Source organism: Chaetodon trifascialis, chromosome 4, assembly GCF_039877785.1.
Source record: "Chaetodon trifascialis isolate fChaTrf1 chromosome 4, fChaTrf1.hap1, whole genome shotgun sequence".
Lineage (NCBI taxonomy): Eukaryota > Metazoa > Chordata > Actinopteri > Chaetodontiformes > Chaetodontidae > Chaetodon > Chaetodon trifascialis.
The window spans coordinates 1,700,211-1,726,458 of NC_092059.1; the positions used below are offsets into that span (position 1 = coordinate 1,700,211).

At 47.1% G+C, this 26,248-nt stretch overlaps 1 protein-coding gene across 3 annotated transcripts in view; it reads right to left on the reverse strand.

Annotated features, from left to right (window-relative positions):
• Positions 1-3,545: 3,545 nt before the first annotated feature.
• pik3r3b (phosphoinositide-3-kinase, regulatory subunit 3b (gamma)) overlaps positions 3,546-26,248 on the reverse strand; it is a 171,869-nt gene continuing 149,166 nt past the window's right edge. The window contains exons 1-9 of one of the 3 annotated variants that reach the window (XM_070960156.1): positions 16,534-17,043; positions 7,984-8,119; positions 7,329-7,427; positions 7,038-7,218; positions 6,091-6,216; positions 5,685-6,004; positions 5,150-5,224; positions 4,750-4,920; positions 3,546-4,648 (exon numbers count right to left, since the gene is read on the reverse strand). In XM_070960156.1, coding sequence (XP_070816257.1) covers positions 4,450-4,648; positions 4,750-4,920; positions 5,150-5,224; positions 5,685-6,004; positions 6,091-6,216; positions 7,038-7,218; positions 7,329-7,427; positions 7,984-8,119; positions 16,534-16,648 — 1,422 coding nt within the window. In that variant the 5' untranslated portion in view covers positions 16,649-17,043 and the 3' untranslated portion in view covers positions 3,546-4,449. Of the gene's footprint in view, positions 4,649-4,749; positions 4,921-5,149; positions 5,225-5,684; positions 6,005-6,090; positions 6,217-7,037; positions 7,219-7,328; positions 7,428-7,983; positions 8,120-12,271; positions 12,478-16,533; positions 17,044-26,248 lie in introns of those variants that run through there. The other 2 variants (XM_070960157.1, XM_070960155.1) reach the window with 2 other exon arrangements.

Here is a 26,248-nt window from a genome sequence, read left to right on the forward strand (position 1 = left end):
TGACTCGTGATGCATTCGCAGACATCACAGGTAAATATGAACACAAGTCTCTCGTGGATGATAATGTGTGCAATTTCAGACAAGCCCTCTGTGAAGGAAAACATCTGAACGAATCTCTGAGAAAAGTTTCAAAAGCGCCTCCTCTCCTCCTAAAGTAGCTCTACGATCGCCTGGAACGAACACTGTACATCTGTCATAAAACTCTGAAAACCTCCGCCCCGCCATAAAACAAAAGGGAACTCCTCGTTTTTTGTTTGTTCTTCTTTAATAAATGTATATTTTCATATAAAGACATTCAACAGTGAGCAATGCAATATAGTTCAAGTAATAGAGTTCGGGATTTTTTGAGTTCCCTGTTGGAGAAACAAAAGTCGGCTGATAAGAAACGAAACCTTGAGACGGTGCGCTGATGAGGGTAAGGAACGACGGTGACATCCTTCAGGTGATGACGCTGCGTCTACACTACGGGAAGCCGTGAGGGACAAGCCTCTTGAAGCGAGGACACGACAAGAGTCAAGGCGGTGGGGATCTAGCTTAATCGGCTGAGAGTGATTTTATGTATGGATGCAGAAAAAACCCTGATTTATCTCTTTTCTTCAGATCGCTGGCTTTGTTGTGTGGTAGCTTCTGCCGTAAACTGGAAACACCTGAGGGTAAATGACCATGACGTCCAAAGTCTGCCAAATCGAACGGGCCTGCATCTCCGTTAGCACCTCCAGAGTTTCAGTCGTCTTGTTTCCGTTACGGATGAACGTGACGCGGTGCTTAAAAAAAGAGAAAAAACAAACGGCGTCGGACCCCGACCGATCCTTTCTGTACATTCAAGGTTATATCGACAAACCCCGCCTCGCTGTCCCCTGTTAGTCCAACAGAAAGAAGACAAAAAAAGACTGTGTCCCAGTTCAGAGGCAGATGACTTTAGAGGACACCGGCTGCAAACGGGGACACTAAACCTGGACCTCTCCCATGTCTTCGCGTGGGTCTGACACTCGACCAAAACTGGATTTATTATCTGTGAAGCGAACAAAAGCTAAAAATCTCTCCAACAAACTGACCCTGAAACATCACGTTGATGCTCGTAGCCACAGTCTGTGCGACCTGAAAGGAAAGACGTTTGAAACGGGCTGGACGCCTAAACGAGCCAAACATCTGCAGAAACGTCGTGCAAAACAAGAGAAGAGGGTGTCAGAAATAACGAAGACGGCAACAAAATGGGGACATTTATCTACTAATTGGACGAGTGGTCGCTTTGTGTTTTTGACATTTTATCTCAAAACCACAGACTTTTGTCCAAAGTCTGATTTCTCGGCCCCTGAAAGAGGACACAGCTAACATGGTCATCGTTTAGCTAAGCTGATGTCAGAGCGGGGCGCCTGGGGCTGCCGGCGCTTCAAGGTTAATCCAGTCTGACCCGTCCTCACGAAACCGCTTTCAGACATTTGAGTTTGATTTCTGCCGTTAACAGTTTACTTTTAATAAGCTTAAATATGCAAATTTTTTAGGTCTCTTTGTTCCAGTTTTGTTTTTAGGAACTCGCCATTTTCAAGCAAAACTGAAATGAAAGATACCAACAAAACATTTCCAGACTTGGCTGATGTGGAAATGTTGCCTTTGGCGTTATATAAACTTTATTTTAACTGGCGTTGCCAGCTTTGTCTCCATAAAAGCTAAAAATTGTAGGATTACAGACGGCGGTAATGACGCGATGAAGCAGCGTTACTGCTGCGTGTTTAATCCTCATTACACCTCTTTGTGTAATCCCAGTCGACAGAAACACAAACTGATCTGAATTTTCTGAAATTTGAGGTGCTTTTACATCTTCGACGTTAACGCGAGCGGACAGCAGTCTGAAAACGGGCCAAACTGGATTAAACGCACGTTACAACACACGAACTGATTTCAGCCTCCAGTGACAAAAATAAAGGGACTTTCTATAAATGGCTTTCAAATCCACAAACCTCGCCTCCCCCGACTCCTCTAGCTAATGTGGGCGCAGTGCACCAAGAGCTGGGGCGTGCGGGGGGAGATAACGGCGGTCGCCTCGAGGGTCTCTATGCTGGGGGGTGTTGAGGAGGACATTGAGACAGGGGTGTGGATAAACACGTGGTGGGTACAACCAATGTTGTCTCATTCGCTCACGACGACTCCTCTGCAGCCTCTCGGACAATGGCCCTCTTCCTACAACCTGATACACTCCTTTAGACGTACCTGTGTGTGTGTGCTGTGCGTTTGTGTGTGTGTTTGAGGCCCATACACTCGTACAGCTGCCTTTGTTTGCTTTAAAGGATGAAGAGCTCATCCGTCTTCCTCGCAGCTCCGCTAACCTTCGCTTTACGTCCGGATGTTAAAATAGCTGCAGCGTATCGGACGGGCAGCGGCGGGCCGGCTGTCGGGGACACCATGTCCCCCCCGAGACGCAACCCGACAACCGTCTCCCAAAGGAACAGCCAATGGCTGAGCGGTATCTTCGTGTCAACAGCCAATCGCTGACAGAAGATTTCTAGGAAGAATAGAATGCAACTTGGTTTTGTTTTCGTCTTCAGTTTTTCAACATATCTTTTATTGTGTGATGCTTCCACTGGTTATAAAGTCAAGAGTCTGAACCAAATGAAATAGGAAACTGAGCAACCAGACAAAGAAAACGGAACTTGGCTCCCAAAGCTTCACTGTGCACTTTGATTATCTCTCAGACATTTAGTGCGTCTCACTCTCTCTGGACTGTGAACCACACAACGCTCGATTGCACGTTCTTTCAAGTTTTCAGTATTTTCTTCTAAAGCCTGCATCTTCAGCTCGCCACATCGCCGCCGTCGACCTGCTCTCTGCGTTACAATTAAAACATTTTATCAAAGCTTATTATTTCTGAAAAACACAAACAGTCCCAGCTCTTCATCGCCGCTCGTTAGCATGCATTCACGTCTCTCTCACTCTTTTTAAACCACACATAAAATGGGTTTCAGCTGCTATGGTCACACTTTTCTTTTCTTTCCTTCCAAAGGATGATTTTGGTGAAACTGACCATCTCTAACCTGTTCCTGTCTGGTTTAAGTGTAGCTGCGTTTGTGGCCTCCGCACTCTGTGTGCTGTCCTGTGATTGGCTCACACTGTGCTCCCAATGCAAGCCTTTAAATCCAATATTTCCCTGAAGCGCCCCGGCGGAGCGGTGCTGCCATGTCTGTGGAAACATTGGATTTAAAGGTGGGTTTTGTGCCGAGCTGTCGTTCTCTGCAGACGCCCCGATCAGCTGATCACCACAGAGCACGCAGGGCGCTGAGGCCACAGGTGGGACTCGTTTAAGTGCTTCTTGCTCGACTCGTCCTGGCGCGTCTGTTCTCGTACCATTTGGTTTTCCAAAAAGGCTTTTTGGTGCCCAAAACTCGTTTTTATGTGTGGTCTCAAACACACCATTCGTCTGCTTTCCTTCGCTCCTTTCTCCATTCACGAAAAGAAAGAAAAAACTAAGAAACACACACTAGCTGACTCCTCCCCCTCCTCCCCCCTCCCTCCCTCCCTCCCTCCCTCCCTCCCTTCCCCCCCCTCCACACCAACTTTGGTCTCTGGTTCTGATCTGGGACCATTTACACAATGGTTTAAAAAACAAAAACTATGTTCCAGCAAAGAAAAAAAAATCTACAGTTAGTATAAAAGCAAGCCTTTACTCCTTCGTTCAAGACTACAAAACTGTTTTGTGTTGCTTGTGCCCCCCCCCGCCCAACTCCCCCCTCCCCCGAAACCCTTCAGCAGCAGTCTACATGGAGGAACACTTGGTAAAGTCAGTGTCCGTTGTCTCTTTATGCTACATTATTTTTGCTTTCCGTACGGAGAGGGACAGAACAGACACATGACATCATCTCCTCTTACCACAAACAAGTCACAAGTAAACAAAAGGAAACATCTGAAACATGAAAACGACTCCAGAAACAAACAAAAAGGTCATAATATAGAATATCTGGGGTGGGAAATCAAAAAAACAGGAACCAAAAAAAAAAAAAAAAGGGTTTAAATGGGAATGTTTTGTTGTCGTCTTCGTCGTCATTCGTGTGGTTTCTGAGTTTCTGGTTCAAAGTCTGAGCTGGAGTTTAGGTAGCAGCGGGGTCAACCTGAAACTCTGAAGTCTCCTCCTCCATTTCCTTCCTTCCTTCAGTCACTTTTTTCACATTCACAAACATTTAAAACTTCCTTGTGCAAATCAAGCAGTCTTTAGAAAGAATGCCCTCCGAAATTGTTCTTGTAAAAATATAAAACTCCAAGGTGGCTGACGTGTGTGTTGCAGCAAGTGTTTACTTCATTTCTATCGTTACGGGGTCTGGTGTCGGGGTCGCTTTGTATTTCAACCAATCCCCCCTCCCTCCTTCCCTCCTTCCCTCCTTCCTCCGCTCCGCCCGCTCTCCCTTCCCCAAGAGGAGGTTGGTTTGTTGTCTATGTGGGGCCGTGGCCGGCGGGTGGGGTTCATCTGCGTCCGGAGGGCATCTGTGCGTAGACGGGGTAAGCGAGGCGCACGTTGAGCGAGTCGTTGTGCTGCACCAGGGAGGCCTGGTGGTAGTGGAGCACCAGGTCCTTCAGGCTGCTGTACAGGTTGTAGGGCTCAGCGAAGCCGAAGCCGCGGGGCGTGCTGTAGATGACGCAGTGCTTCACCTCGCCTTCCACGCTGGGGACACAGAGGAAACACGTCAGTCAGTCGGTCTGTCCTGAGACACTGATGTGTGAGCGCTGGTGTGGTGCAGTGTGACGTGCTTTGTGTGTACTCACACGACGGAGCAGGCGTAGCAGCCCTTCTTGCTGCTTTCTCGGATGAGAAACGCTCCGTCCGGCTTCCCGAGCAGCAGCTCCTCCGCCTGCGTCCTGTTCAGGTCCCCGACGAACCAGCTCTTCTCGTCGTAGTGAGGCAAGTTCTCGTCCTCCTCGCTCACAAAGTAGCCTCTGCGCCCACACACACAGTTACACAACAGCAGATACGTGGTCAACAGGCGGGATCGACGGCAGAGGAACAAATGTGAGATTGTCATTTCTTTAAATGAGGACAGACTGAGCTGACAGCAGCTGCTCTGCGCTCACAGAAACATGTACAGTTACAGCGTTAACCCAGTTTTTTAATCTTCAGCCACAGGCTTGGCAGAGCAGAGCAAAAAACTCAGAAGTGGAGACTCACTCGTCAGTGTTCTCATTCTTGATTCCCAGCCAGTCGTTAATTCGTTTCTGACGAACTCCTTTGTGATTGAGCCAGCTAGAGGGAGAGAGAGAGGGACAGGCTCATTACTACTGGCAGGAATCAGTTTAAAGACTTTTATTTACAGCTTTGTTTGTGGTGCAGTGGATGAGCATGAGACTGAACTGATATCAAACTAGTGAGCCTCAAACGAACGTCTTCACAGAACGAGGCTGCTCGGCTCGTTCGCCTGCAGGACGAGGAAACATGAGTCTCGCTCTCTTCCACAGGCAGCTCTTCCAGTTTAGATAATAAACAGAAAGTGTAAATAAAATATCGCCCTGCAGGACTCCAGACTCGTCCGACAGCATGAAGACCGGGATCATGTGAGGAGTCTTTGTCTTCGTCAATACATCACACACACTCGCTGATAAACAGCGTTTCTCAGAAGGCCTTGACTCATCTCTGTGTCCTAACACGACATCGGCCCACGTCTGCCGCCTGCTGCACTCGCTCTCTATCGTTCAGCTCTACTTACACGAGATACTGGTCCCTGATCTTGCGGAGCTGTATGAGGTCGGGCTTCAGGCTGTTCATCTTTTTGTCCGTCTCGCGGTTGTCCATGGCTTGCGTCTTCAGGTCCTGCTCGAGCCGCACCTTGCTGTCGTGGATCTCTCCGAGCCGAGACTTGAGCTTCTCGTAGTTCATCATGATCCGCTCGATCTCCTTGTCGTTGCCCTCGCGGCGGAAGCGCTCGATGTAGTCCTTGCTGTAGCGCTCCTGCGTGTGGCACTGCTCCTCGAAGATCTTGATGGTCTCGTTGAAGGCTTCGATGGCCGTCCGCTTCATCTGGATCTCCTGAGGGACGAGAGAACGGGAGGTAAGGGACTGGACAGGATGGGAAGCGTGCCGTTAAAACAGCCAGACTTCGAGCGTGCACGTACCTGCGACGTCTTGGTGTATTCCTCGTACAGTCTGTCATACTCTTTGCTCTTCTCCTGGTACTGATTGTGGTATTCCTGCAGCTTCTTCCCCACAGCATCGATATTGTCCTCCTTCACCAGCTGGTCCTGAGGGATCACAGAGGACCAATGAGAAGCATTAGTGCTGCACAGAAGGCTGCATGTCACAGCGAGAAACGTGAAAGAACGAAGATCTATTTGTAATTAAGGACGGAGGAAAAGACGCATGTGCACGTTTGCTCCCTTCACCCCGATTCTGCTTAGCGAGGGCGACTCCTGAGCAGGCTCGTTAATAAACCACCCACAATGCCCCGGGTGTACGGCGGCGGCGTGCACTCTGAGATATTGCATCGGAGCGAGTAATGACTCGCCTGGCAAACGAGTGGAACGAGGGAGGAAGGGAATAAATGCAACAACGGGCCTTTGACACCGCGGATGTGTGCAATATTTCAGCCAGCACAGATCTTGCTGCCGCTGCACTTTGGAGTGGAAACACCCAGCAGGAGCCACTGGGTACGGGGGAGGCGGGGGAGGCAGGGGTGGAGGGTTAAAGAGGAAACGAGTCGCATCGAACGTGGCTGAGCGGGAGGGGGGCAGGTCCTCATGATCGAGACACAAGTCAACTTCTAAAGGGAGATTTCAGCTTTTAAAGCTTCTTTTCGTTGTTGGCGCTGATCACGTTGGACTCGGGACGTGTCCTCTGCAGGTCACGTCCCAACAAGGAGTCTAACATGAGCCACCAGACAGGTTTTAAACAAATGTTCTTAAACAAATATTCTAAACGACGTCTTTGGAAGAGAAAACTGAACACACGAGAAGCTGCAGTACACGGCCGAAAGTGTGAGCCAGCGATGAAAAGGCCTGTAACATGTCTGCACTGTGTGTGTGTGTGTGTGCGTGTGTGTGTGTGTGTGTGTGTGTGTGCTGACCTGCTGGAAGCGGGAGATGGGGTACATGAGCTTGACGTCCAGCTTGGTGTTGTACTGAGCCAGGGACTCGTGTCTGTAGTGGCTGATGAGCTCCACCACTGAGCTGAACGTCAGGGGGTCGGAGAAGCCGTACTTCCCGTCCCGATGGTAGATCTTTATCAGCTTGTTGTTGCCTCCTTTCCTGAAGGTGAGAAGAAAAAGAATGATGACACATGAGCAGAGGAGTACTTTGACCATCTCTAGTGAAGCAGAAGAAGTCCATTAATCCTCCCTGACCCTGCGGGACTTTACCTCAGTGTGAGCGTGTAGTCGCCCTGCATCTTAGTGGAAGCGTCCCGAACCAGGAAGGTCCCATCAGGCATGTCTCTGAGCTTATCGTTCACCTCCTCCCTGAAGACAGAGCCGGACAGAGAAGACAAAACAATAGTTTGAGTTGGAGCGGGTCGACTGATCTGTGTGCAGATGGCGTTCATTGGAAACGGCTGACTCCAATGATCAGTGGCAGGCGATGAGGACTTTCCCCGCAGCCGCACAGCTCAGAGTAAACAGTCCATCAGTTAAATGATGCAGGGAGGGACTGGACAGACTGGTCCCAGCCAGCAGTGTCTGCTGTGGATCAGTGTGCTGAAGGTGGCAGACTGGCTGTCTGCACTGTAGGTGTGGTTATCATCTGAGTGTGTGGACTGTGGCCGACAGCTAACCTGCACTTAGGAAGGTAAGGCGGCGACTGAGCAGGCCTCAGCAGCTCCGCTCATCACTTTCACACACTTAAACACAAAAAAATGGAAGATTTCAGCTCCCAAACATCAGCAAGTCGTTCTGTTTGCTGCTGCTCGTGTGCTGAAACTCACGTCGATGACAAAAATCAGGGGAGTACTTCCTGAAAACTACACAATTCAGACACATGAAAGATAAATTAGCATATTTTCAGATGACACTACGTTACCTGGATATGTCTCCCCAGTACCACTCAGCCTCCTGCAGGGAGCCTCCTGCTCCTCCATCCTTGGCGCCGTTGCTGCTGCCCCCTCCCACCCCCACTGAGGAGGGCTGCTGGGGCTTCGCCGGCTTCGGAGGAAGGGCTGGAGGAGAGAAGGAGACGAGGTGTTGTTGAAAGGAGCTGACGTGAAGCACATACACGACGACTTCTGCTTCCTGCGTTTGCTGCGGCTCAACCACCCGGACACGATCGCACGGCGAGTTCACAAAACCTGACGCTCAATTAGAGCAGAAGAAGCCGGAGAATCTTTCCAAACGTGCACACGTGCTTCATATGCAAATCCTGAGGCAGGAGCTGTATTTATGTCTCCATGCAGACACAGCAGCGGCAACCATATTGTTATTAATCACGCCGGCGAACAGTGGCACGGCAAACACAGCCCATACATCACGCCAGTAATTATTCTGTCTCATGAACCACACATGCACACAGACGCACACACGCTCAGCCTGGGGGAGGTTTCCTGAGGAGGGATGAAGTTTGTTACACCTGCAACGCTCGTGTTTTCACAGCGTTTCTCCTGCCTTTGAACTCATCCTCGCGCCGAGCAGCTGCAGAGCGGATCGTGGTACACATCTGGCAGAAACGTCTGATTTGTGCTCAGGATCACATTTATGACTGATGCCCTTCATTTTCAACGATAACTAAGTGGCTGAGTCGGTGCATGCATTAAAGAGACAAAGCGAGCGAGCAGGTGTGACGGGAAACAGGTGAGCGTACACACCGTCTGTGTGTGTGAAACACTGATCGGACCATAACCCTGGACAAGAACAACCACAGCAGAGCAACGAAATTCAGCTTTTCTGAATGCTAACAGGCTAACAAACAGAAGCTCTTTGCTGCCATGCTGTGTGCCACACAGAGCTAGCCTGAAGATGACCCACAATGCACGCACACACACTCACATTCGCGCACACACTCTGGAGCAGACCAAGGTTTACAAGTCTCCAGGCACATCTGGATACAGTTTAAGGAACAGCGGTGTAATTACTGGAGAGCTCCTACATCACAAATCAGTTTATGCACACACACACGCACACACGCACACACTGAGGACTGATGTGTACGCCGTCCTTTAAAAGGGGAAAGTACACTGATAAATGTACCCTGAAATGCCACCAGAGCAGCGCTGAGTGTCCCGGAACATTCTGGTCTCGCAAATTACCCGATGACACGCACACACTGTTGACAGAAACAGACGGGGGAATTCCCACAATGCACAGGGAGAGCGGGAGAAAGGATACCCAGTGTGATTTCTGTGCATGCGCGGCAGCACGGTCATGACTCGCCATCCCATCACACACAGCTGCTGTTACCGTGAGACTGAACACACGGAGCGCTCACACGCCACTGTCCAGCGTTCGTTCATATTCGCTTTGTTAACGTTCAACAGCTGGAAAAAAATAATTAAAGCTGTTTGAATGATTTCGGCCACGAGGGGGCAGCAGACCAGGCTAAAACCCAATCTGATAAGTATAAAACTTCAGTAGTTCTTAAAGTTGCGGTGGAAAAGTTAGCAAACAGCAGCTCAACGTGTCACGGACACTGTTTCTCTATCACAGGTGTTTGTGTCCACCTGATGGATGTAAGTCCAACATCAGTCCACCATTAGCTCTAATTTGGACATCCGTGTGCAGCGTGTACAAGTGGTTGAACCGAAGCATTCAGCAAAACTAAAAGGCTGCTTCGGCCACCAGGGGGCCCCAAAACGAGCTGATTAACAATGCAGAGTGTTTTCAGACCCGGGGTGCCAATGACCCTCGTACCTGACTGTCCTGCTGTCTGACAAGGTGTGCAGTTAAAAAAACAAAAACAAAAAAAAACAGAACAAAAAAACACCTTCAGACCACACACACACACACACACACACACACACACACACACACACACACACACACACACACACACACACACACACACACACACACACACACACACACACGAGCTTCAGTTCAGAGGGAGCTGGGATCACGGCAGCAGCTCCTCTTCCCCTCCTGCTCGCTCTCACTTTTTCCTCTCTTTCACTCGTGGACTCCTCTTTCTCCCCCCCCTCCCCCCCTCTCCTCCCCTCTCCTCCCTCCTCTTTTACGTCACCGCAGCAGTCAGTCAGTCAGTCACTGCAGCCAAAACTGTCATTGTGCAGCTGCACTGTTCCCCTCTGTCAGCACTTTGCACACACACACACACACACACACACACACACACACACACACACACACACACACACACACACACACACACACACACACACACACACACACACACACACACACACACACACACACACACACACACACACACACACACACACACGTGCATGGAAATCCACCTCATATTCAACTAAAACACTTTCAGGAAACAAATGATTAGAAAATTAGAGAAGAAAACTAAACATTTTCTAACTGCTTCTCCAACATAACTGACACACATGAAGCGTGTTTGTGTTGCATGTTGTTCACGTGTGGACGCTCGCTGACCACACAAAGGACAGCGTCACAAAGTGGGTCAGAGCTGCAGCTACTCATTATTTTCATTCACTGTTTATCAGATATTTTTGGTTTAATTGATGCATCTTAAATTCTCTGAAGTCGTTTAAAAATCCAGAATTCTGTAATTTTCAATCATAAGAAAATGCAAAAAAAGCAACAAAACTAAGAAGCTGAAAGCAGTGAAAATGTGTTCGTTTTACCTGAAAAATCATCATTTTTAAAAATATAAAAACCGGCTCCGACTTCTCACTTCAGCACAATGAGAAACAACATGACAATGAACATGACCAACACGCACGCGCTCACACATACACACGTGCACACACGCACACACATGCACGAGTCCTTTGTTACAAAGGTCCTCTGGAAACTTGAAGCATTAAATCACGAAGAGTCGGTGACTTCTGCAGCGTCCACAGAGCATGTGACACTCGATCAATACTTCTGATAAGTCTGCTCTTTCCAGCGTCTGTCCTGCATGAAACCAGTCAAACTCAACGATGACAACCGTCCCACCCGAGACAGCAGAGACCCAAAATGTCATTGAGCGTGAAAACTGTTCAGATTTCACAACTGTTTTGTTTAAAACTGTAGGAATGAGTCAGGAGAGAGCGAGAGGGACGGCGAACAAAGGCGACCGTCAGCGCAGCCTTCCTCCCCTCCTCCCTCCCCCCTCCCCCTCACCAGACAAAGGAGCAGCACTCAACCACACACACACACACACACACACACACACACACACACACACACACACACACACACACACACACACACACACACACACACACACACACACACACACACACACACACACACACACTATCGCTTGTCATCACACATGCAGAAACCCACAGCTCTCCTGAACAATGACTGTCAGCACGGACTGACACACACGGTAAACACACACTGCATCAATAAGCCTCGACCATCCGCTGGCAGTGACTTTAAAAACCATGCGTATGTGCACAGCTGATCAGCGACGCTCTGATTTCAGGGCAGAACACGTCAACAAAGATCTCTGCTGCAACGGCGAAATCACCTCAGAGCGTGTGGCATGAACTCACTGCTCTGAAGACATCTGCGTCTCAATCTGTCTTATTCCCACAACTTTACATCTGGACAAAGTAAGAAGCTGCAGGTGGTGTGTGTGTGTGTGTGTGTGTGTGTGTGTGTGTGTGTGTGTGTGTGTGTGTGTGTGTGTGTGTGGACAGCATGTGGGTGTGTTTCAGCGTCACGGCTATGAAAGCACACACACGCCTCTCACAGCCGTGACGCTCAGCAGCTCAGAGCAGCAACTAAAATGCATTATTTTTGCGTGCAACATTTCAGAAAAATGTAAAAATCACACTTTGCAAAATCTGGAATTTCCCATTTTTGTCTGTCAAAAAGTCTAAAGTCTAAAAATTTAAATTAAAATGAGCAAAACAGAGAAAAAACAGGCGGCTGACGGCTGCAGCACTGAGAATCCCAAAGTTGTAGAGAGTAAACGCAACACAAGGCACAACACACACACACACACACACACACACACACACACACACACACACACACACACACACACACACACACTGTGTGTGAGGCTGAGAGAAGAAAGAGCAGAGAAAGAAGAAAGCGCGTCAAAGTGGTGAAAATGTAAATAAATGGAGTCAGATTGGACGAGGACGACAGCAGAGACGCAGAGATTTAAGCGACCAATCACAAAGAAACACAGCAAAAGTCCAAACGTGTCCCGTTGTGAGTCTTACCGTCCTCAACCATCGCGCTCTCCGTTAGCTGCATGCTGCCGCTCGTCTCTCAGCTGCTGCCCTCCTCCCTCTTTCTCTTCCCTCTCTCTCATTCACTCTCCCTCTCTCTGTTGCGCTCTCTCTCCTCCTCCTCTACCTCCTCCTCCGCCGCCACCTCCTCCTCCTGCCCTTAGCTCCGTCAGACTGAAGAAAGGAGCGAGCGAGGCTGATCCTAAAAGACAGACGAGGCGCTAACTAATCCCTGCACGGAGGCCCGCCCCCTCAGCCAATCAGGGGACAGCGAGGGAGGAGGGGGGGACTGCACGAGAGAAAGAAAGGAAAAAGGGAGGTGGAGTTACCCTGTGGTATATCCATTCCTTCTGGGACACACATACTCTCACACACACACACACACACACACACACACACACACACACACACACACACACACACACACACACACATAAATCAACAGGTCGTCTGTTGAACACTGACAGCTGAATGTGTCGCTTCAGCCTTTAAACACTGAACGTCAAACTAAACATTCACTGTTAACTAATATATAATAATTGTTCTGATTCCTTTCTAATTGACTGATTGGTCCACAAAATGTCAGAAAGCTGTGAAAAGTCTTCACACGTCTTCCTTTCTTTGTCAAAAACTGAGAAATAAAACCCAGAAAAGCTGCAGATCCTCACGTTTAAGAAGCTGCAACCAAAGAATTTTTGGTATTTTTGCCACAAAGCCGAACACGCAGGCAAACACATTCAGTCAACGTCAGTCCATGAATATAAATATCACTGATTGTTTAATTTGTTCAACTGAATTACACTTAAACAACATTTTCCCCTCTGAACTCCATAATCTGACTCAATAAATTGCCAAACAAACATTTCCTTCTATGATTAACACAATCGAGCTGTGAACTGTGTCATCGTGTCAACACGTCCACCTCCGGGTGAAGACATGCTTGAAAGCTCTGGAAGAAGCCAGAACGTGGACCTTGAGTTGGGCCTCCTTTAGCTGCAGAATGAACTTTGATGCATCTTCTGAGACAGTTTTGGACACTTCTGATGTTTCTGTCTGTCCAGAGGATCCTGACAAAAGGCTCTCATTACTCAGAGACACATATGGACGGCAAATGCTGCGTCTCTTACAGCCACATGTCAGCCCAGTCCTGCAGAGGACGATTACGCCGTCCATGCAGACCCACAGACCCAGTCAGCAGCCGCTCTGGAAAGGAAACAGTCACATCTGTTTACCATCTTCCAGCTGTTGGAGGGTCACTGTACTTCATGGGTTGCCATTTCTGCTCATTTTCTGCACTTTAAAAATTAAAGATGGCACCTCTTACTTGACAAATTTGAAAAATCTGCTTCTCTGGTGTAATTTTCCCTTCTGCAGGTGAGTGCAGCCACGCAGAAAAGTCTATTATGACCTGACCCTCATCTTTACCCGTGTCGGGCTGGCTGATAGACCCTCGTATTAACAATGACATTCCTCAAATGTGGATCAACATATGGGAAAATTACATTTTACAAATATTTAAATAGACGTTAAATCAACTAAAAAAACCTTCACAATAATTTCATTTTGTTCCAAATCATTAATTTGGACGACAGAATTCAGTAAAACATCATCATGATTAAATCACACGTGCTGCTCGTTGGGGTCCACTGATTTATTACTAAGACATGTGCAATAAAGTGCACATAGATTTGTAAATTGTGCACTACATGAGCACAATTTCACAAAGCAAACGCAGACATGAAGTAAACATCAGGTCCAGTCTCACGCTCAGTGGACGTGAAAGAAACTGGAAACTGATTTCCAGTCCAAAAACTCCACTATGGTCCTTTAACCATAACGTCCCTGTGATTTTCCATTCAGAGACGGGACTCATGGTTCCCCCCGTGTCCTCACACTGGAAACGCAGGCTCTGCCCTCCCCCGGGGGGGGCAGCGGCGCTCCACCTGTGCTAATCACCCCGCACACAAAGGCAACACACACTCGCCCTCACACACACTCTAACTGTCACCGAGGCTTTCACGTTTCAATCCCAGAGTAATAAATATTCTAATGAACATCTGCGGGACGCTTGTCTTCTATTCTCCCTGCGTCTCTCCTCTTCTGTCCTCAGCCCTTTATCATCCCTCCCTCCTTCCTCCTCTGTCTCACACCTCTCCTCCTCTCTCAGCGCCTCTGTCTCCGTCCCCGTCGCTCTCTGGGCTACATGTCAGGTACGTTGAGACAAAGACAGACATGCACACTGTGCGCACGGTGAGACAAAGAAGAGATGCAGAGAGCTTTAGCTGATGTGACTGATGACAGGCTGGTCTTCTTCAGGCAACAGAGGTGAGACGCACAGATGGACAAAGACCTGCGACACTGGACAGCACAGTGCTGGCATGAGGAGACAGGATCAGTCCTGATTGTGCAGACGTCCACCTTTTTGTGTATTTCTGTCTTTGCTGCCTGGACAAAGGATGAGGTTTTTTTTTTATTACTATCTTTCAGCCATGGTGAAGACACCTCATATGCATGAATGGATGAATGGCTGTGGATGCTATAAAAGCCAAGGTCCTGTGGTAGTTAAGTGTGTGAATCACCAGCAAAGAGCCAGCGTGCAGCGTTTGCATCCCCGACGCACCGAGGAGCACCGTCCATTCACTGCACCGGAGCTCGGACACAATGCTTTTCACAGAGGTGGACGGACGGAGAGAAAGGATCGATTCCTCTCCCGTTCAGCCAGGAGGAAAACGGGAGGCGTTAACTTTAAATGAGCAGAGCGAGGGCTGATACACTGCACCAGTCCACTTCACTTAGGCTTCAACACACCTCAGATGAGAGAATCCACACTTCAGGATGTGAAGCGAGCAGAAGACGTGTGAGCACGCACACACACACCTCACACAGGCTGACAACACTTCCACAGTACAGCTCAAATCACTGTGATCTAAAGGCTGAAACACTTTGATGAAGCATCTTAACCTAAGGGATTTTTTTTTTTTTTTTGCATTATCTCTGCAACATGGCAAACACATAATACTGCACTTTGAGGCTGGCCGCGGATGATACAGTACGTCTCAATAGATAGAAAGGAGGAGAAAGGGGACAGAGCTACCGGGCAAACTGCATTCAACAGCGCCTCCTGGAAACAACACAACGTCCCACATCTGCGCCATGATCCATTCAGCGCACCGAGGGGCGCGAGGAGGGGGGCGGGAGTCAAATGACACTGGCACAATTGCCGAGGAATGAATGAATGAAAGAATGAATGAATGAAACGTATTCAATTCCGGGTGACAGTTGGCCAGAAAGGGGCACAAAGACGTATAGAAGCGTGTCAGTGAGGGATGTTATGATTATGAAATGCTCGGACCTTTTATCGCCGGTTTGGTTCGTTCTTCTGGTCCCTCTCTGCTCTCTGTCCCATCCCCCCTCCCGCTGTCGGCACCGGGAACAGCAAATTTCGGGATGATCCGGATGGAGCCGCTTAATCCAGACTTTGATTGGGTTATAACAAAGAAATGTGCAGGTAGTTGCAAGAAATTAGTTGCTGGCTTCAAGCAGCGAATTCGGTTAAGACGAACCGCGTTAGCGTTTTTTGCATTTTAGTGCAAAATTACTGCGGCTGCGATGTCTGCCATCTTTACAGTTTATTTATCAAAGCAGATCACACGCAGGCGGTCAGAGAAGGATTTCGGCTGCCTCTGTGTAAGTTAAAGACGACATGAGACCATTGTCTCCAGGAGGAGTCTGGCTGCAGGTCTGGAGAGCGGCAGCCACAGTGTCTGAGCACAAATCCGGATATAAATGTGCAAAGGAGCATTTCTGCCAAAACGACTGCACCGAAGAACAAGAAACAAAGAGTATGACGCCTTTAAAGCGCTGTCATTAATGCTGGAAACTGTTAATATAATCAAATTTAACGACAAAAGGTCGCTGAAGCCTTTTATTCAAGCTCAAGTTGCCCGATTCCCACACAACAAAAGAGGATTAAGCTAGGCTAATGTACATTTTCACACGAATGCCAAAATTGTGGCAACACCGATGCTTTGCCAAAACCAAATGCAGAACCATGAACGAGCAGACACGGAAAATATCCGGAGAAAAAGAACCCAAATGTCGTTCGGGACCACCGCGGGGAAGCAGCAGCAGCAGCAGCAGGCTTTAAAACTTTCCACCGATTTGCTCAAACCAAACGACCCCTCTGCTCTCCGGCTAGCTGCAGCCTCACGTCCGCGTCCCACATTAGCTCCCGCTGTCACGCGCCTCCTTACCTGGCGGCTGGTCCATTTCCAGGTAAAATATGAGCTCCGTGGAGTATGGCATCATCACGTCCCTCCAGTCTCCCTCCTCGCCGGCTTTTTCCGATGTCCAAACGGTGTTGTACATTGCTGTCGTGTGGCTTAACCTGACAATCTTTCTCCACAAAAAAGCTTAGAAATTCGAAAAAGGACAAAAACAAAGCGACGTATTAAAAAACACTTGATTAGATAAGCTAGTCTATCTACCGACTCGGAAGTCTTCTATCTGAATTCCTGCTTCAGACGGGAATAAATAGACGAACTGTGGACAGCAAGCACCGGGCTGCGACGGCTGCCTCCGACATAATAATCGTGTTGCTAACTTTGGGCTCTTCATGAAGACCCTCTGGATGTTTTGTGTGTATAAAAGCGTCCTGTAAACGGTGGGAAAGTAGATGCCAGCTCTACATTTCAGTCCCTCTCCTTCTCCTCCGCAGGTGCCGGCAGCTTGCTGGCTTCATTTTAAAAAGAGCACTGACAAGAGGAGGCTGGCGGAGGCTGACAACGGCTGGGACAAACCACTCCGCGCGGCTCGGAGGGGGGATAAAAACTTAACCAACTGTGACGCACTACAACTAGACACACATATACTGTTGTCGAAATGGATAATATTAAAACTACCCTTAAGCATTACTTCTATCTAACTCGAGGAGGAAAATATCCCAGTCATCCATTCTGCCTGTGTTTTATTTGACTGCTACGTCACCCCTCGTCTAACCCATTTCTTCCCGCGGCCCGCCGCTGACTGAGCCTCTGTGCGCAAGCTCAGAAGCTGCATTTCAAAGCCAATAGGGAAATTACTTCAGCCCCTGAAGAGCAAGTTACAAATTCTGTGGTTTTCCAGTAAGATCCTCACCCTCCCACTGACTGACTGTACGTCCCTGCAAACTACTGGCTGCTGCTGTCGCTGCAGCCAGATTGGGATATGACATAACAGGCTACATGAAAAATAGGCTGGTGATATTCTGTATTTTTCCAACTGCCGACTAATTCCATGAAAAGACCAACAGCAACAATAAAATGATCCCACTGTCAAAGATTGTTTGTGTTTCCATAGCCTGACATATCTTCTTCCTCTGTGCCATAGAGCTCTTTGTTAAATGAGCCACACTGTTTATTTTGACTCGGTCCCACATGCTGCCACAAATACTCACCAGAGCACCAAATGTGGATTCTTCCGCAGCTGAAAATAGTCCCAACAAATGCACTATTTCCTCCAGGACTGAGCCAAGCAGCAACATGCAGGGCTGAAAAATGAAGCTAAAGTGACAAAAACTGCAGCTCCTCGAATGGCCATTTGAGGCTGGTGTCAATAGTGGGTCAGCTTCCATAGACGCCCAATTTTACAGCAGAAATAAACACATTTACAGCCTGGTTAAAAAAAGAAAAGTTTTTGGTCTCCACAGCTAATTTAACCTTTCATGACAAGTGCATGGGGGGCAAACTCACTCATCTAATGCTTAAAGTTATGCATAATTACAGGCGTCGCTGCCTTGAGTACAGCTAACCGCTAGGTTTCATCAACCAGGCTTCATTTGGCCTGCCTCAGCTCCACCCACGCTCCACCTCTTTGCCCATTTTTGGATTAGCCGCGAGTTTGGTGGAGTCAGACACTGCCAAAATGGTGATGGCCAGAGCCGCTGCCACTGAGCCACTGCCAATGGCTCTTCAGAAACCTGTGGGTGATGTCATGGAGACCACGTCCGTGTTTTATACAGTTTATGGTTTGGGTAACATCTGATAAAAACTACAGCGCCCCACTGTTAATTACTGAACCTTTATTTAAAAGACAAAGCTACACATTTGTGAGCTATTGTGAGGAAACAATGAGCTTGAAGCCGAGAGCCACAGACATGAGAGGGAAAGTATTCAGAGACAATATATATTTAAAAGTGATGATTGCATGATAATGCAGTAGAGACTACTCTAAGATGCATTAGCATGCAAAGTGACAACAGTGGTGGAATACACAAATCAAGCAAGTTTCAAGTCTCTTTTTGAAGTTGATGTTCATGTTGTGAAATGAATTCAAACAACGGCCGACCGAACGGCAGGAAACCATTCAAAAATCCAAATAACTGTGAGGTTCAGAAAGCAGTCGTAAGCAACGTGAAGAGAAAATAAAACATGCAACGAGACAGAGATTATAACGTCTCCTACAGACTGTGTGATGTACAGTTCAGGCTCCCACGTCAGCAGCCGTCTAACCTGCTGCGGTGTGAATGGACTCCTGTGCTGATCCTATACTGTGACACATTTAATAAACCATCACATGATAACTACACTAGCGTTGTTAAAAATTTACAAGACCCCCTCCCCTCAAAAAAAAAAAAAAAAAAAAAATCAAAATCCTCTTTGATAGTAACGTCCCTTTGTGATGTGTCCTGAGCTATAGTTTGTTTCTCCAGTGGGCTTGTTTAACTCCAGTGGAGGAAAAGAGCGGTTTACAGTGCGAACCAAGCCGCCTACAACAAGGTAAGTACAGTTAACGGTAAATAATATGGACGCTAAAACATGAGCTTAGGGATGCTGGAGAGGTGCAAACATGTATTTAGGAAGGCTATAATACAGGGATTACTGCGCACACACATCAAAACACACACCTGCTCAGATGGATATTATGGATTCACAGGATTGTGGGTTCAGCTCTGTTTCAGGACTTCTACGTAGGACTCCTTGTTTTTCAGATTCCACTTTCGTTAAAGCTGCTATCAGAAATATTTTATATTAGCAATGGATCAAATGACTGCGTTATGGGATGGGGTCCCTCGCAGGTGCACTCAAACATGACTCCAGGTGAACGCTAAAGTTGCCAAGTGTGTGTTGGATTCATAATTAGGCAACTGTTTGCTAATCAGTTCGCCACATGAGCTGAGCTTGCAGCTTGTTTTTGCTGCCCCAAGTGGACAAAAAATGAAATGACTTTTGAATATGAAAATCAGTTCAAAACAGCTTTAATTGATGTGCAGCATGATCACCTTTTGTGCTTTCTCCATTTTCCCTTCCTTTATCAGAACTGACCTGGGATCTGAGTCAGGATATTCAGTCTTACAGGGACCTGATGCTGGAGTGGATCTAAGCGGACTCTCTAGCAGCTCATCATCATCGTTATGTGTTTTGTCCTTCATTGATTCTTGGGACATCTATTACTGCTTCTTTCTACTGTACCGGCTTGTTAGTTGGTGGTGGATTGTGCTGCTTCCAGCGCTGATGTTCTCCCTCTGTTTGGGTCTTTTTGGGTCGACTGCATTTCAGATCTTTTCTAATGATCCTCTGATCTTTTCGGATGTGTCCGTCTGTCCTCTAAATTTGGTATGTTTCCCACAGCTCTGTTTTTGGAGGAGTTAGCCTAAAACCTTTATTTTCTATCTGCAGAACCATATTCTGGGCTGCTTAAGATGATTAATTGTTTCCAAAAAAAAAACCAAACAAACAAAATGTGGACATTTTTTTGGTGATAAAACAACATCGTATCACTGCGCCTCTTTGATTCTGTTCCTACGCCAACAACACAAAGTAGAGCACTTTTTAGATTAAAAAAACAACAATGACATCATCATAATCAGCTGCCCCCAAAGCACACAGTGGAGACCCAGACTGGCCCAGACCCCCAGTCATCCACATGGTAATCTCCTGTTAACAGCCCAATATCAATACAATATCTTCGGATGGGGGCTGCTGCCACCAGTCATTACAGCTGCTCTGTCTATCTATCTGTCTGCCCGGTGTCCTACTTCAGGGAGCAGCAATAAATGAAAGGTCTGCTCCCCAATCTGCCATCCATCCAGTCTGTCCTCCCTCTACATCCACCCACACACCCACCCAGCCAGCCATCCATCCATCCGTCCGTCCATCCCCTCCCTAAACATGTGTGTCTCATCTGCCTATCACAAGAAAAGGAGAGCAGGAGGAGGAGAATGGAGAGCTGGGGGGAATGCCAGTGAATGAGATCTGTTTAATGCAGCGCGCGCACACACACACACACACACACACACACACACACACACACACACAGAGTCATGAGTGTGTGTGTGCGGATACGTGTTACTCATGTTGTGGGGACACAAATTGGTTAAGACAGTCACATTTTGGGGGGGGGGGTTTCACCTTCCTCATGGGTACAAAACGCAAGTTCACAACATAAAACTTTAAATTTTACGGTGAAAATTTGGGTTAATGTTGGGTTAAGGTTAGACAAGTAGATGTTATGGTTAGCGTAAGTCTCCAAGAAACGAGTGTATGCCTGTGTAATGCCCCCAAAAGTGATGGAAATACTACTGTGTGTGTGTGTGTGTGTGTGTGTGTGTGTGTGTGTGTGTGTGTGTGTGTGTGTGTGTGGTTGCTTCACAGATGGCTCGTGCCGGACACACACCCCAAAGCTCCTCTCTGTCAAGTGTGTCAAACAGGTTTAATTGCTGCTGCCGCTCTCTCTGTGTGTGTGTGTGTGTGTGTGTGTGTGTGTGTGTGTGTGTGTGTGTGTGTGTGTGTGTGTGTGTTGGGCAGATGGATCCCTAACAATGACACAGGAACTGACTCTGCCCCTCATCATACAAAAGAGAAAGAGAGAGGAAGAAGGAGGGGCGGACGGAGGGAGGAGGATGATGGGAACGGCGGCATTAATCGGCGCTGTCCCCGGCCATCAGCACGCTGCTCCCCATTTAACCTTCCCAACAATAGAGCCGAGTGGCATCAAGTGGCCTATTTGCATAGCGTATGCATAATCACATATGAAGCGCAGTCATATATGATCAAGCCCTCCCACGACTCCAAATAAAGCTTCAGATTCCCATTACGTTTGTTTGCATCTGTGTGCTTCGGCTGCATTTGGAATCTGTGGGTGAAAACAGAATGGATGAGCAGAAAATGCCAAAATGTCAAATAAATCTCTCTCAGCTTGGCTGAGGCGGAGATGTTGGCAAAGTGATAAAGAGCAATAACAGCTGCCAGAAAAAGAAACCTGGAATAACTGCCGATGTTGTGGAACCTGCTTCAGCCTTTTCTTTCGCGGTATTTTGTTGCTGCTGTCTCCAAAATGTGCCTCAACTCTGCCAAAAAGAGCAAAAAGCAACGCACCGACCACAAGTTCATTCACTAAAATAACAGATATGCCATGTTAGACGGGACCAGAGCTACAGAGGAGTCACTGGCTTCATTTAATCATAAAATGCTAAGATGACTTGGGAAATATCCCAAAATCTGGTTGAGAGAAACTGATTAGTATTTTATTTTGGCAAAATTCTAAAGAAATGTCTGAAGATGTGCACTGCGGCTGTATAGAAACTGCCCTAACGACCCATCGGTCATCTGTTAATTAATGGGGAGCTGATGGGTGCAGAGGCTGAACAGAAAAGTACATCGAGGTATTTCCATTTGATGAGACTACTTGAGAAATAAGGTACTTTTTACTCCATTACACTGAGTACAGTTACTAGCTGCTAGTCGCTCATTCTGATGTTGCATTCAGTGTAAAGAAGAATAAATATAATGTTGTGATTATTGTTTGTTTGTTTTTTTTTAGAGATGATATCAGTCTCACGTGTGAAGGACAGAGTTGGAGTCCTGACATAGTTAGCCTAGCTTAGCATAAAGACTGGAAGTCATGTTCAATAATCGAGCTCTGTTTGTTTCGTTCATACATGAACAGAAATGTGAAAACAGCCGTGCAGCTTCCTTCAGTCCTGCCATCACAGTGAGGTTGCCAGGTTTGGTCCCATCGTTTTTTTGTACAGAGACCAAAAGCAAAATGTGCTTACCCACCGTACATGGCAACCTGAGATGCTGCACAGAAGCACCGGGCAGATGGATGCACTGTGCTTCATTAAGTACTGTAATACTTCCAGCATGGAAGCCTCCTAAAGCCACAAAGTGCTATGAAACAAATGAGAAACATTCTGTTAATCGGTGAGCTTTAGAGGAGCCAGGCTAGCATTTCCCCCTGCTTCCAGTCTTTACGCTAAGCTAGGCTAACCATGTCCTGACTCTGTGCTCACTGCACAGACATGAGATGAAAATCTGTGTATTTCACAAAGTGTTGAACAACATCTTTGATCTACAGAGCCGAGAGTCAGACGTGGCACCAGAAACAACATTAAAGGTAAAGATTGATTAAAGGTTATCAATAATTCAGCACTCAGACAGGGACCGCTGTTCAGAAGGGGCACATCTATTTAAGATACTGCTAATACTTCTGTACTTTTACTTCAGGAAAACACTGAATGTAGGACTCTTTATATTTTTACATTGTGTTTTTGCCAATGTTGCTTATAAATACTTCTTCCTGCGTGTGTGTGTATGAGAGAGAAGACCAGGTGAGCTCCTGGGAATCAGGTGTTGAGTTTGCCATTTCTGTCGCCTGGAGACGGAAACATGCTTTGAGGCTCTGACAATGTCTCTTTTAAGGGGCTTTTAGCACAGACAAAAGCTCTGTCTGCAGCTCATATCATATTGCCACCTACTGAGGTAAATGCAGCAGGGAAGCACAAATCCACACACACACGATGTTTTAATCATGACGGCACATCGAGCCTAAAGTAACACACACTTTGAGCTCTTCTACTTCGATTTTTCCATGAAAATGTTCCACATTGTGCGGCATCATATAAATATGCTGCATCTGCTTGTTCCAGTGCTTTATTTTGACTACGTGAAGCTCATGTTGAGGGAAACCCAGGACACAGCTTCTATCAAACGGAGCACCAGCCTTTCAAAGAATATAAAAATGAAGTCGTTTGCGACTGTTTGGCCGTGAAGCAAATGTTTGAAGTCACGGACGCACCTGTTTGTCAGTCAGGGTTTCGTCTGCCAGATTACATTTGAATTGTAAAAGGCAAACAGAGGTTCAGATAAAACTGATGTCTAAAAACGTCCCTGGAATTAGTCTGAGCCCAAAGACTTCAACTGTCAGCTGTCGCTCCTGAAGGACACACAGCCCAGTAAACTAATCTGTGAGTTTCTACGTGTGTGTGTGTGTGTGTGTGTTATAGTCATGCGTTATCTTTCTGAACATGTGTGTGAAGCACATAGAAGGTCACACGCCACCTGTGGCCCAAACTTCCAAAACCCACATGAGAACACAATGTCATTTCCTACAAGCGCAGCGTACGATCATTTAGCTCAAACGCTCTTTCATGAGCAGCTATTGTACTTTGTGAAATGAGATAGAAAGCCAGATGCGGTGAGGAGGGCGACACACTGACATGGCTGAATGGAGCTATCGTGACCCTCCAGCACCTGTGAGCCAGCAGCTTATCTGTGAGGGATAGGCAAACGGACAGAAACTACCTCATCTCACACTGAAACACAGAGCAGAATACAATACAATACAAAAGTATTACAATAGAAAAGTACACAGACGTGGGTGTCCACATACATTTGGCCACAGAGTGTATAGTGATGGTTTGGGACTGTTTTTCCTGGTCTGGACTAGATGTTATAATCGATTTCAGTACGCCAAGAATGTACTGAAATAAAACTAGAATGTAAATGTCAGGGTCTCGGTTGAGTTTGGGTCTCTTATTGAGCCAGTTTGGCTCTTGGGTCGCTTTCACACCAGAGCTGTTTGGTCCGCTTTAAACGGACCAGAGTTTGTTTCCTCGGATAGTCCGCTTCGTTTGGGCAGGTGTGAAAGCTTGTCCGAACTCTGGTGCGGACCAAACAAGCGAACCCTGGTCCGCCTGAAAACGTGGGTCTTGGTCTGCTTGCAAGTGAACGCTGGTTTGGTTCGTCTGCAGTGTGAGAGCCCACCTGACCAAACACAGGACCAAATGTACGTAGTGACGCTGTACGCAGTGCATACGCATGCTAAAACACAACGTATCTCATCTGTATTTATAATATAGCTTGATTCTGCATCTCTATTTACAGCTCATTAGTCCTTACATGAATGTTTACTGTTGCTATGGCAACAAGTGACCGCTGACATTAGCAGTTGCTAGCTAGCTTAGCTCAATTGTCTGAACAATAAGCCATAAATTCACAATTTGGCATATTTAAACAAAATGAAATCAGAGCGACCAACAGTCACAGTCCTTAAACTCTGAGCTCATATGTTATCACACGTTAGATCGTCAAAGTTAGAAAAATAACAGAATCGATCCCTGACGAGCTACGATAGCGTCATAGGAACAGTTGCGTTCACTGTTGTTTTTCCGGGCCGGGAGGGAGGGATTTGCCCTCCTACTTTGTCCAATCGACGAGCGCCCCTTTCAACCACGTGATGCTGCTCAGAAAGTTCGGTGCGCTTTAGAAATCACAGCGTGAAAGCAGAACCGAAACAAGAGATAAATGCAACAATGCTGTGACTCTCAGCTCCCCAATCGAACCGAGTCCGCTGGGTCAGGTGTGAAAACGACCTGAGACATGAGGGTATGGGCTGAGACTAACCGGTGTTATGGAAATTACTGAATGCGTTGACACGTTCAGAACTGAAAGTCAGGATATCTAAGCTGACCAACCTTTAATTATGTCTTTCTTGGAAGTCTGCAAACTTCATGCAAGTACAACAAATGTGGTTAAAACACACATGAAAGGCTTATTAACAGCCATGTTCATCCTCTTCTGCTGCCCTTTTAACACTTTGACTGACATCAGGCTTATTTTACTTGGGAATGTAAAGAAATTTTTTTTTTTTTTTTTGCTGTTTGTGTGAACAAATGGGCACGTGCAGTTTTCAGTCTTGCGTTTAATACGTTTAATTGGTCCCAAGTGGGCATGTATCTGTGTGTGTGCATGTGTGTGTGTGTGTGTGTGTGTGTGTGTGTGTGTGTGTGCTGTAATAAAGCAGTGATTCAGAAAGAGACACAATAGTGTTGTATATCACCCTGACGTGCTCCCTGGTGTCAGGGAGTCACTACTGTACAATCTATCAGCCACTGAGCATGAGGTTTTCTTTTAATGGAAAAGCCTACAGATTGAGCATTCGCTGTCACGGGAGGAAGAGAAGCAGCAGACTGAAGGAAGGACGGACGGAAGGAGGAGGGGGGGAGATCCTAATCTGCCCGACTGCAGCGCCAGACCGAAGCAAACGATGCAGGAGAGACAGAAGGAGGACGAGAAAGACAGAGAAGAGACGGAGTTCCATTTGTGCTGAACTTCTGGTCGGGACATGTTTGTCTCTTGATTTAGACATAACATGAATCTGTGAGCGCGTGGGGGGGCAGGATGCTCGACTGTACGGTGATGATGAGGCTGCTCTTCGCTCGCTGCTGCTCTGTTTCTGTGCTTATTATCCATGGCCCTCAGCGCTTCTCAGATTTTGTCTGCCACTGTAATAACTAGAGTGGAAAGTACAATTTAACAGTAGACACGAATAGGCTGCTAAACATAGACATCGGTGGAGTGGGGTCTGGAGGAGCGCACACACACACACAGACACACAGAATGGTTGCGTAATATGGCGCGGCACTTTTGTATATATTATGCATAAGCAGTTTGGGAGGGTGCAGGGACACGCTGTGTGTCATTGCTGCAACAATTATTGTCAAAAACATTCACAAACTCCAGGAACGCCTCTTTACATCCCATAGTTTCAATGTTTAAGAAATGATGCACAAAATATCTGGTGTAAGGTGTTGTGTTTTTCTTTTTGAAAATGGAGAATTTATGTCCAGGCAGATATTGGAAATCAGCAGTCAAAGAGCTCTTTGACGGTCTGACGAGCCTCAGTGATTAAAAAAGCTACCAAAGAGCT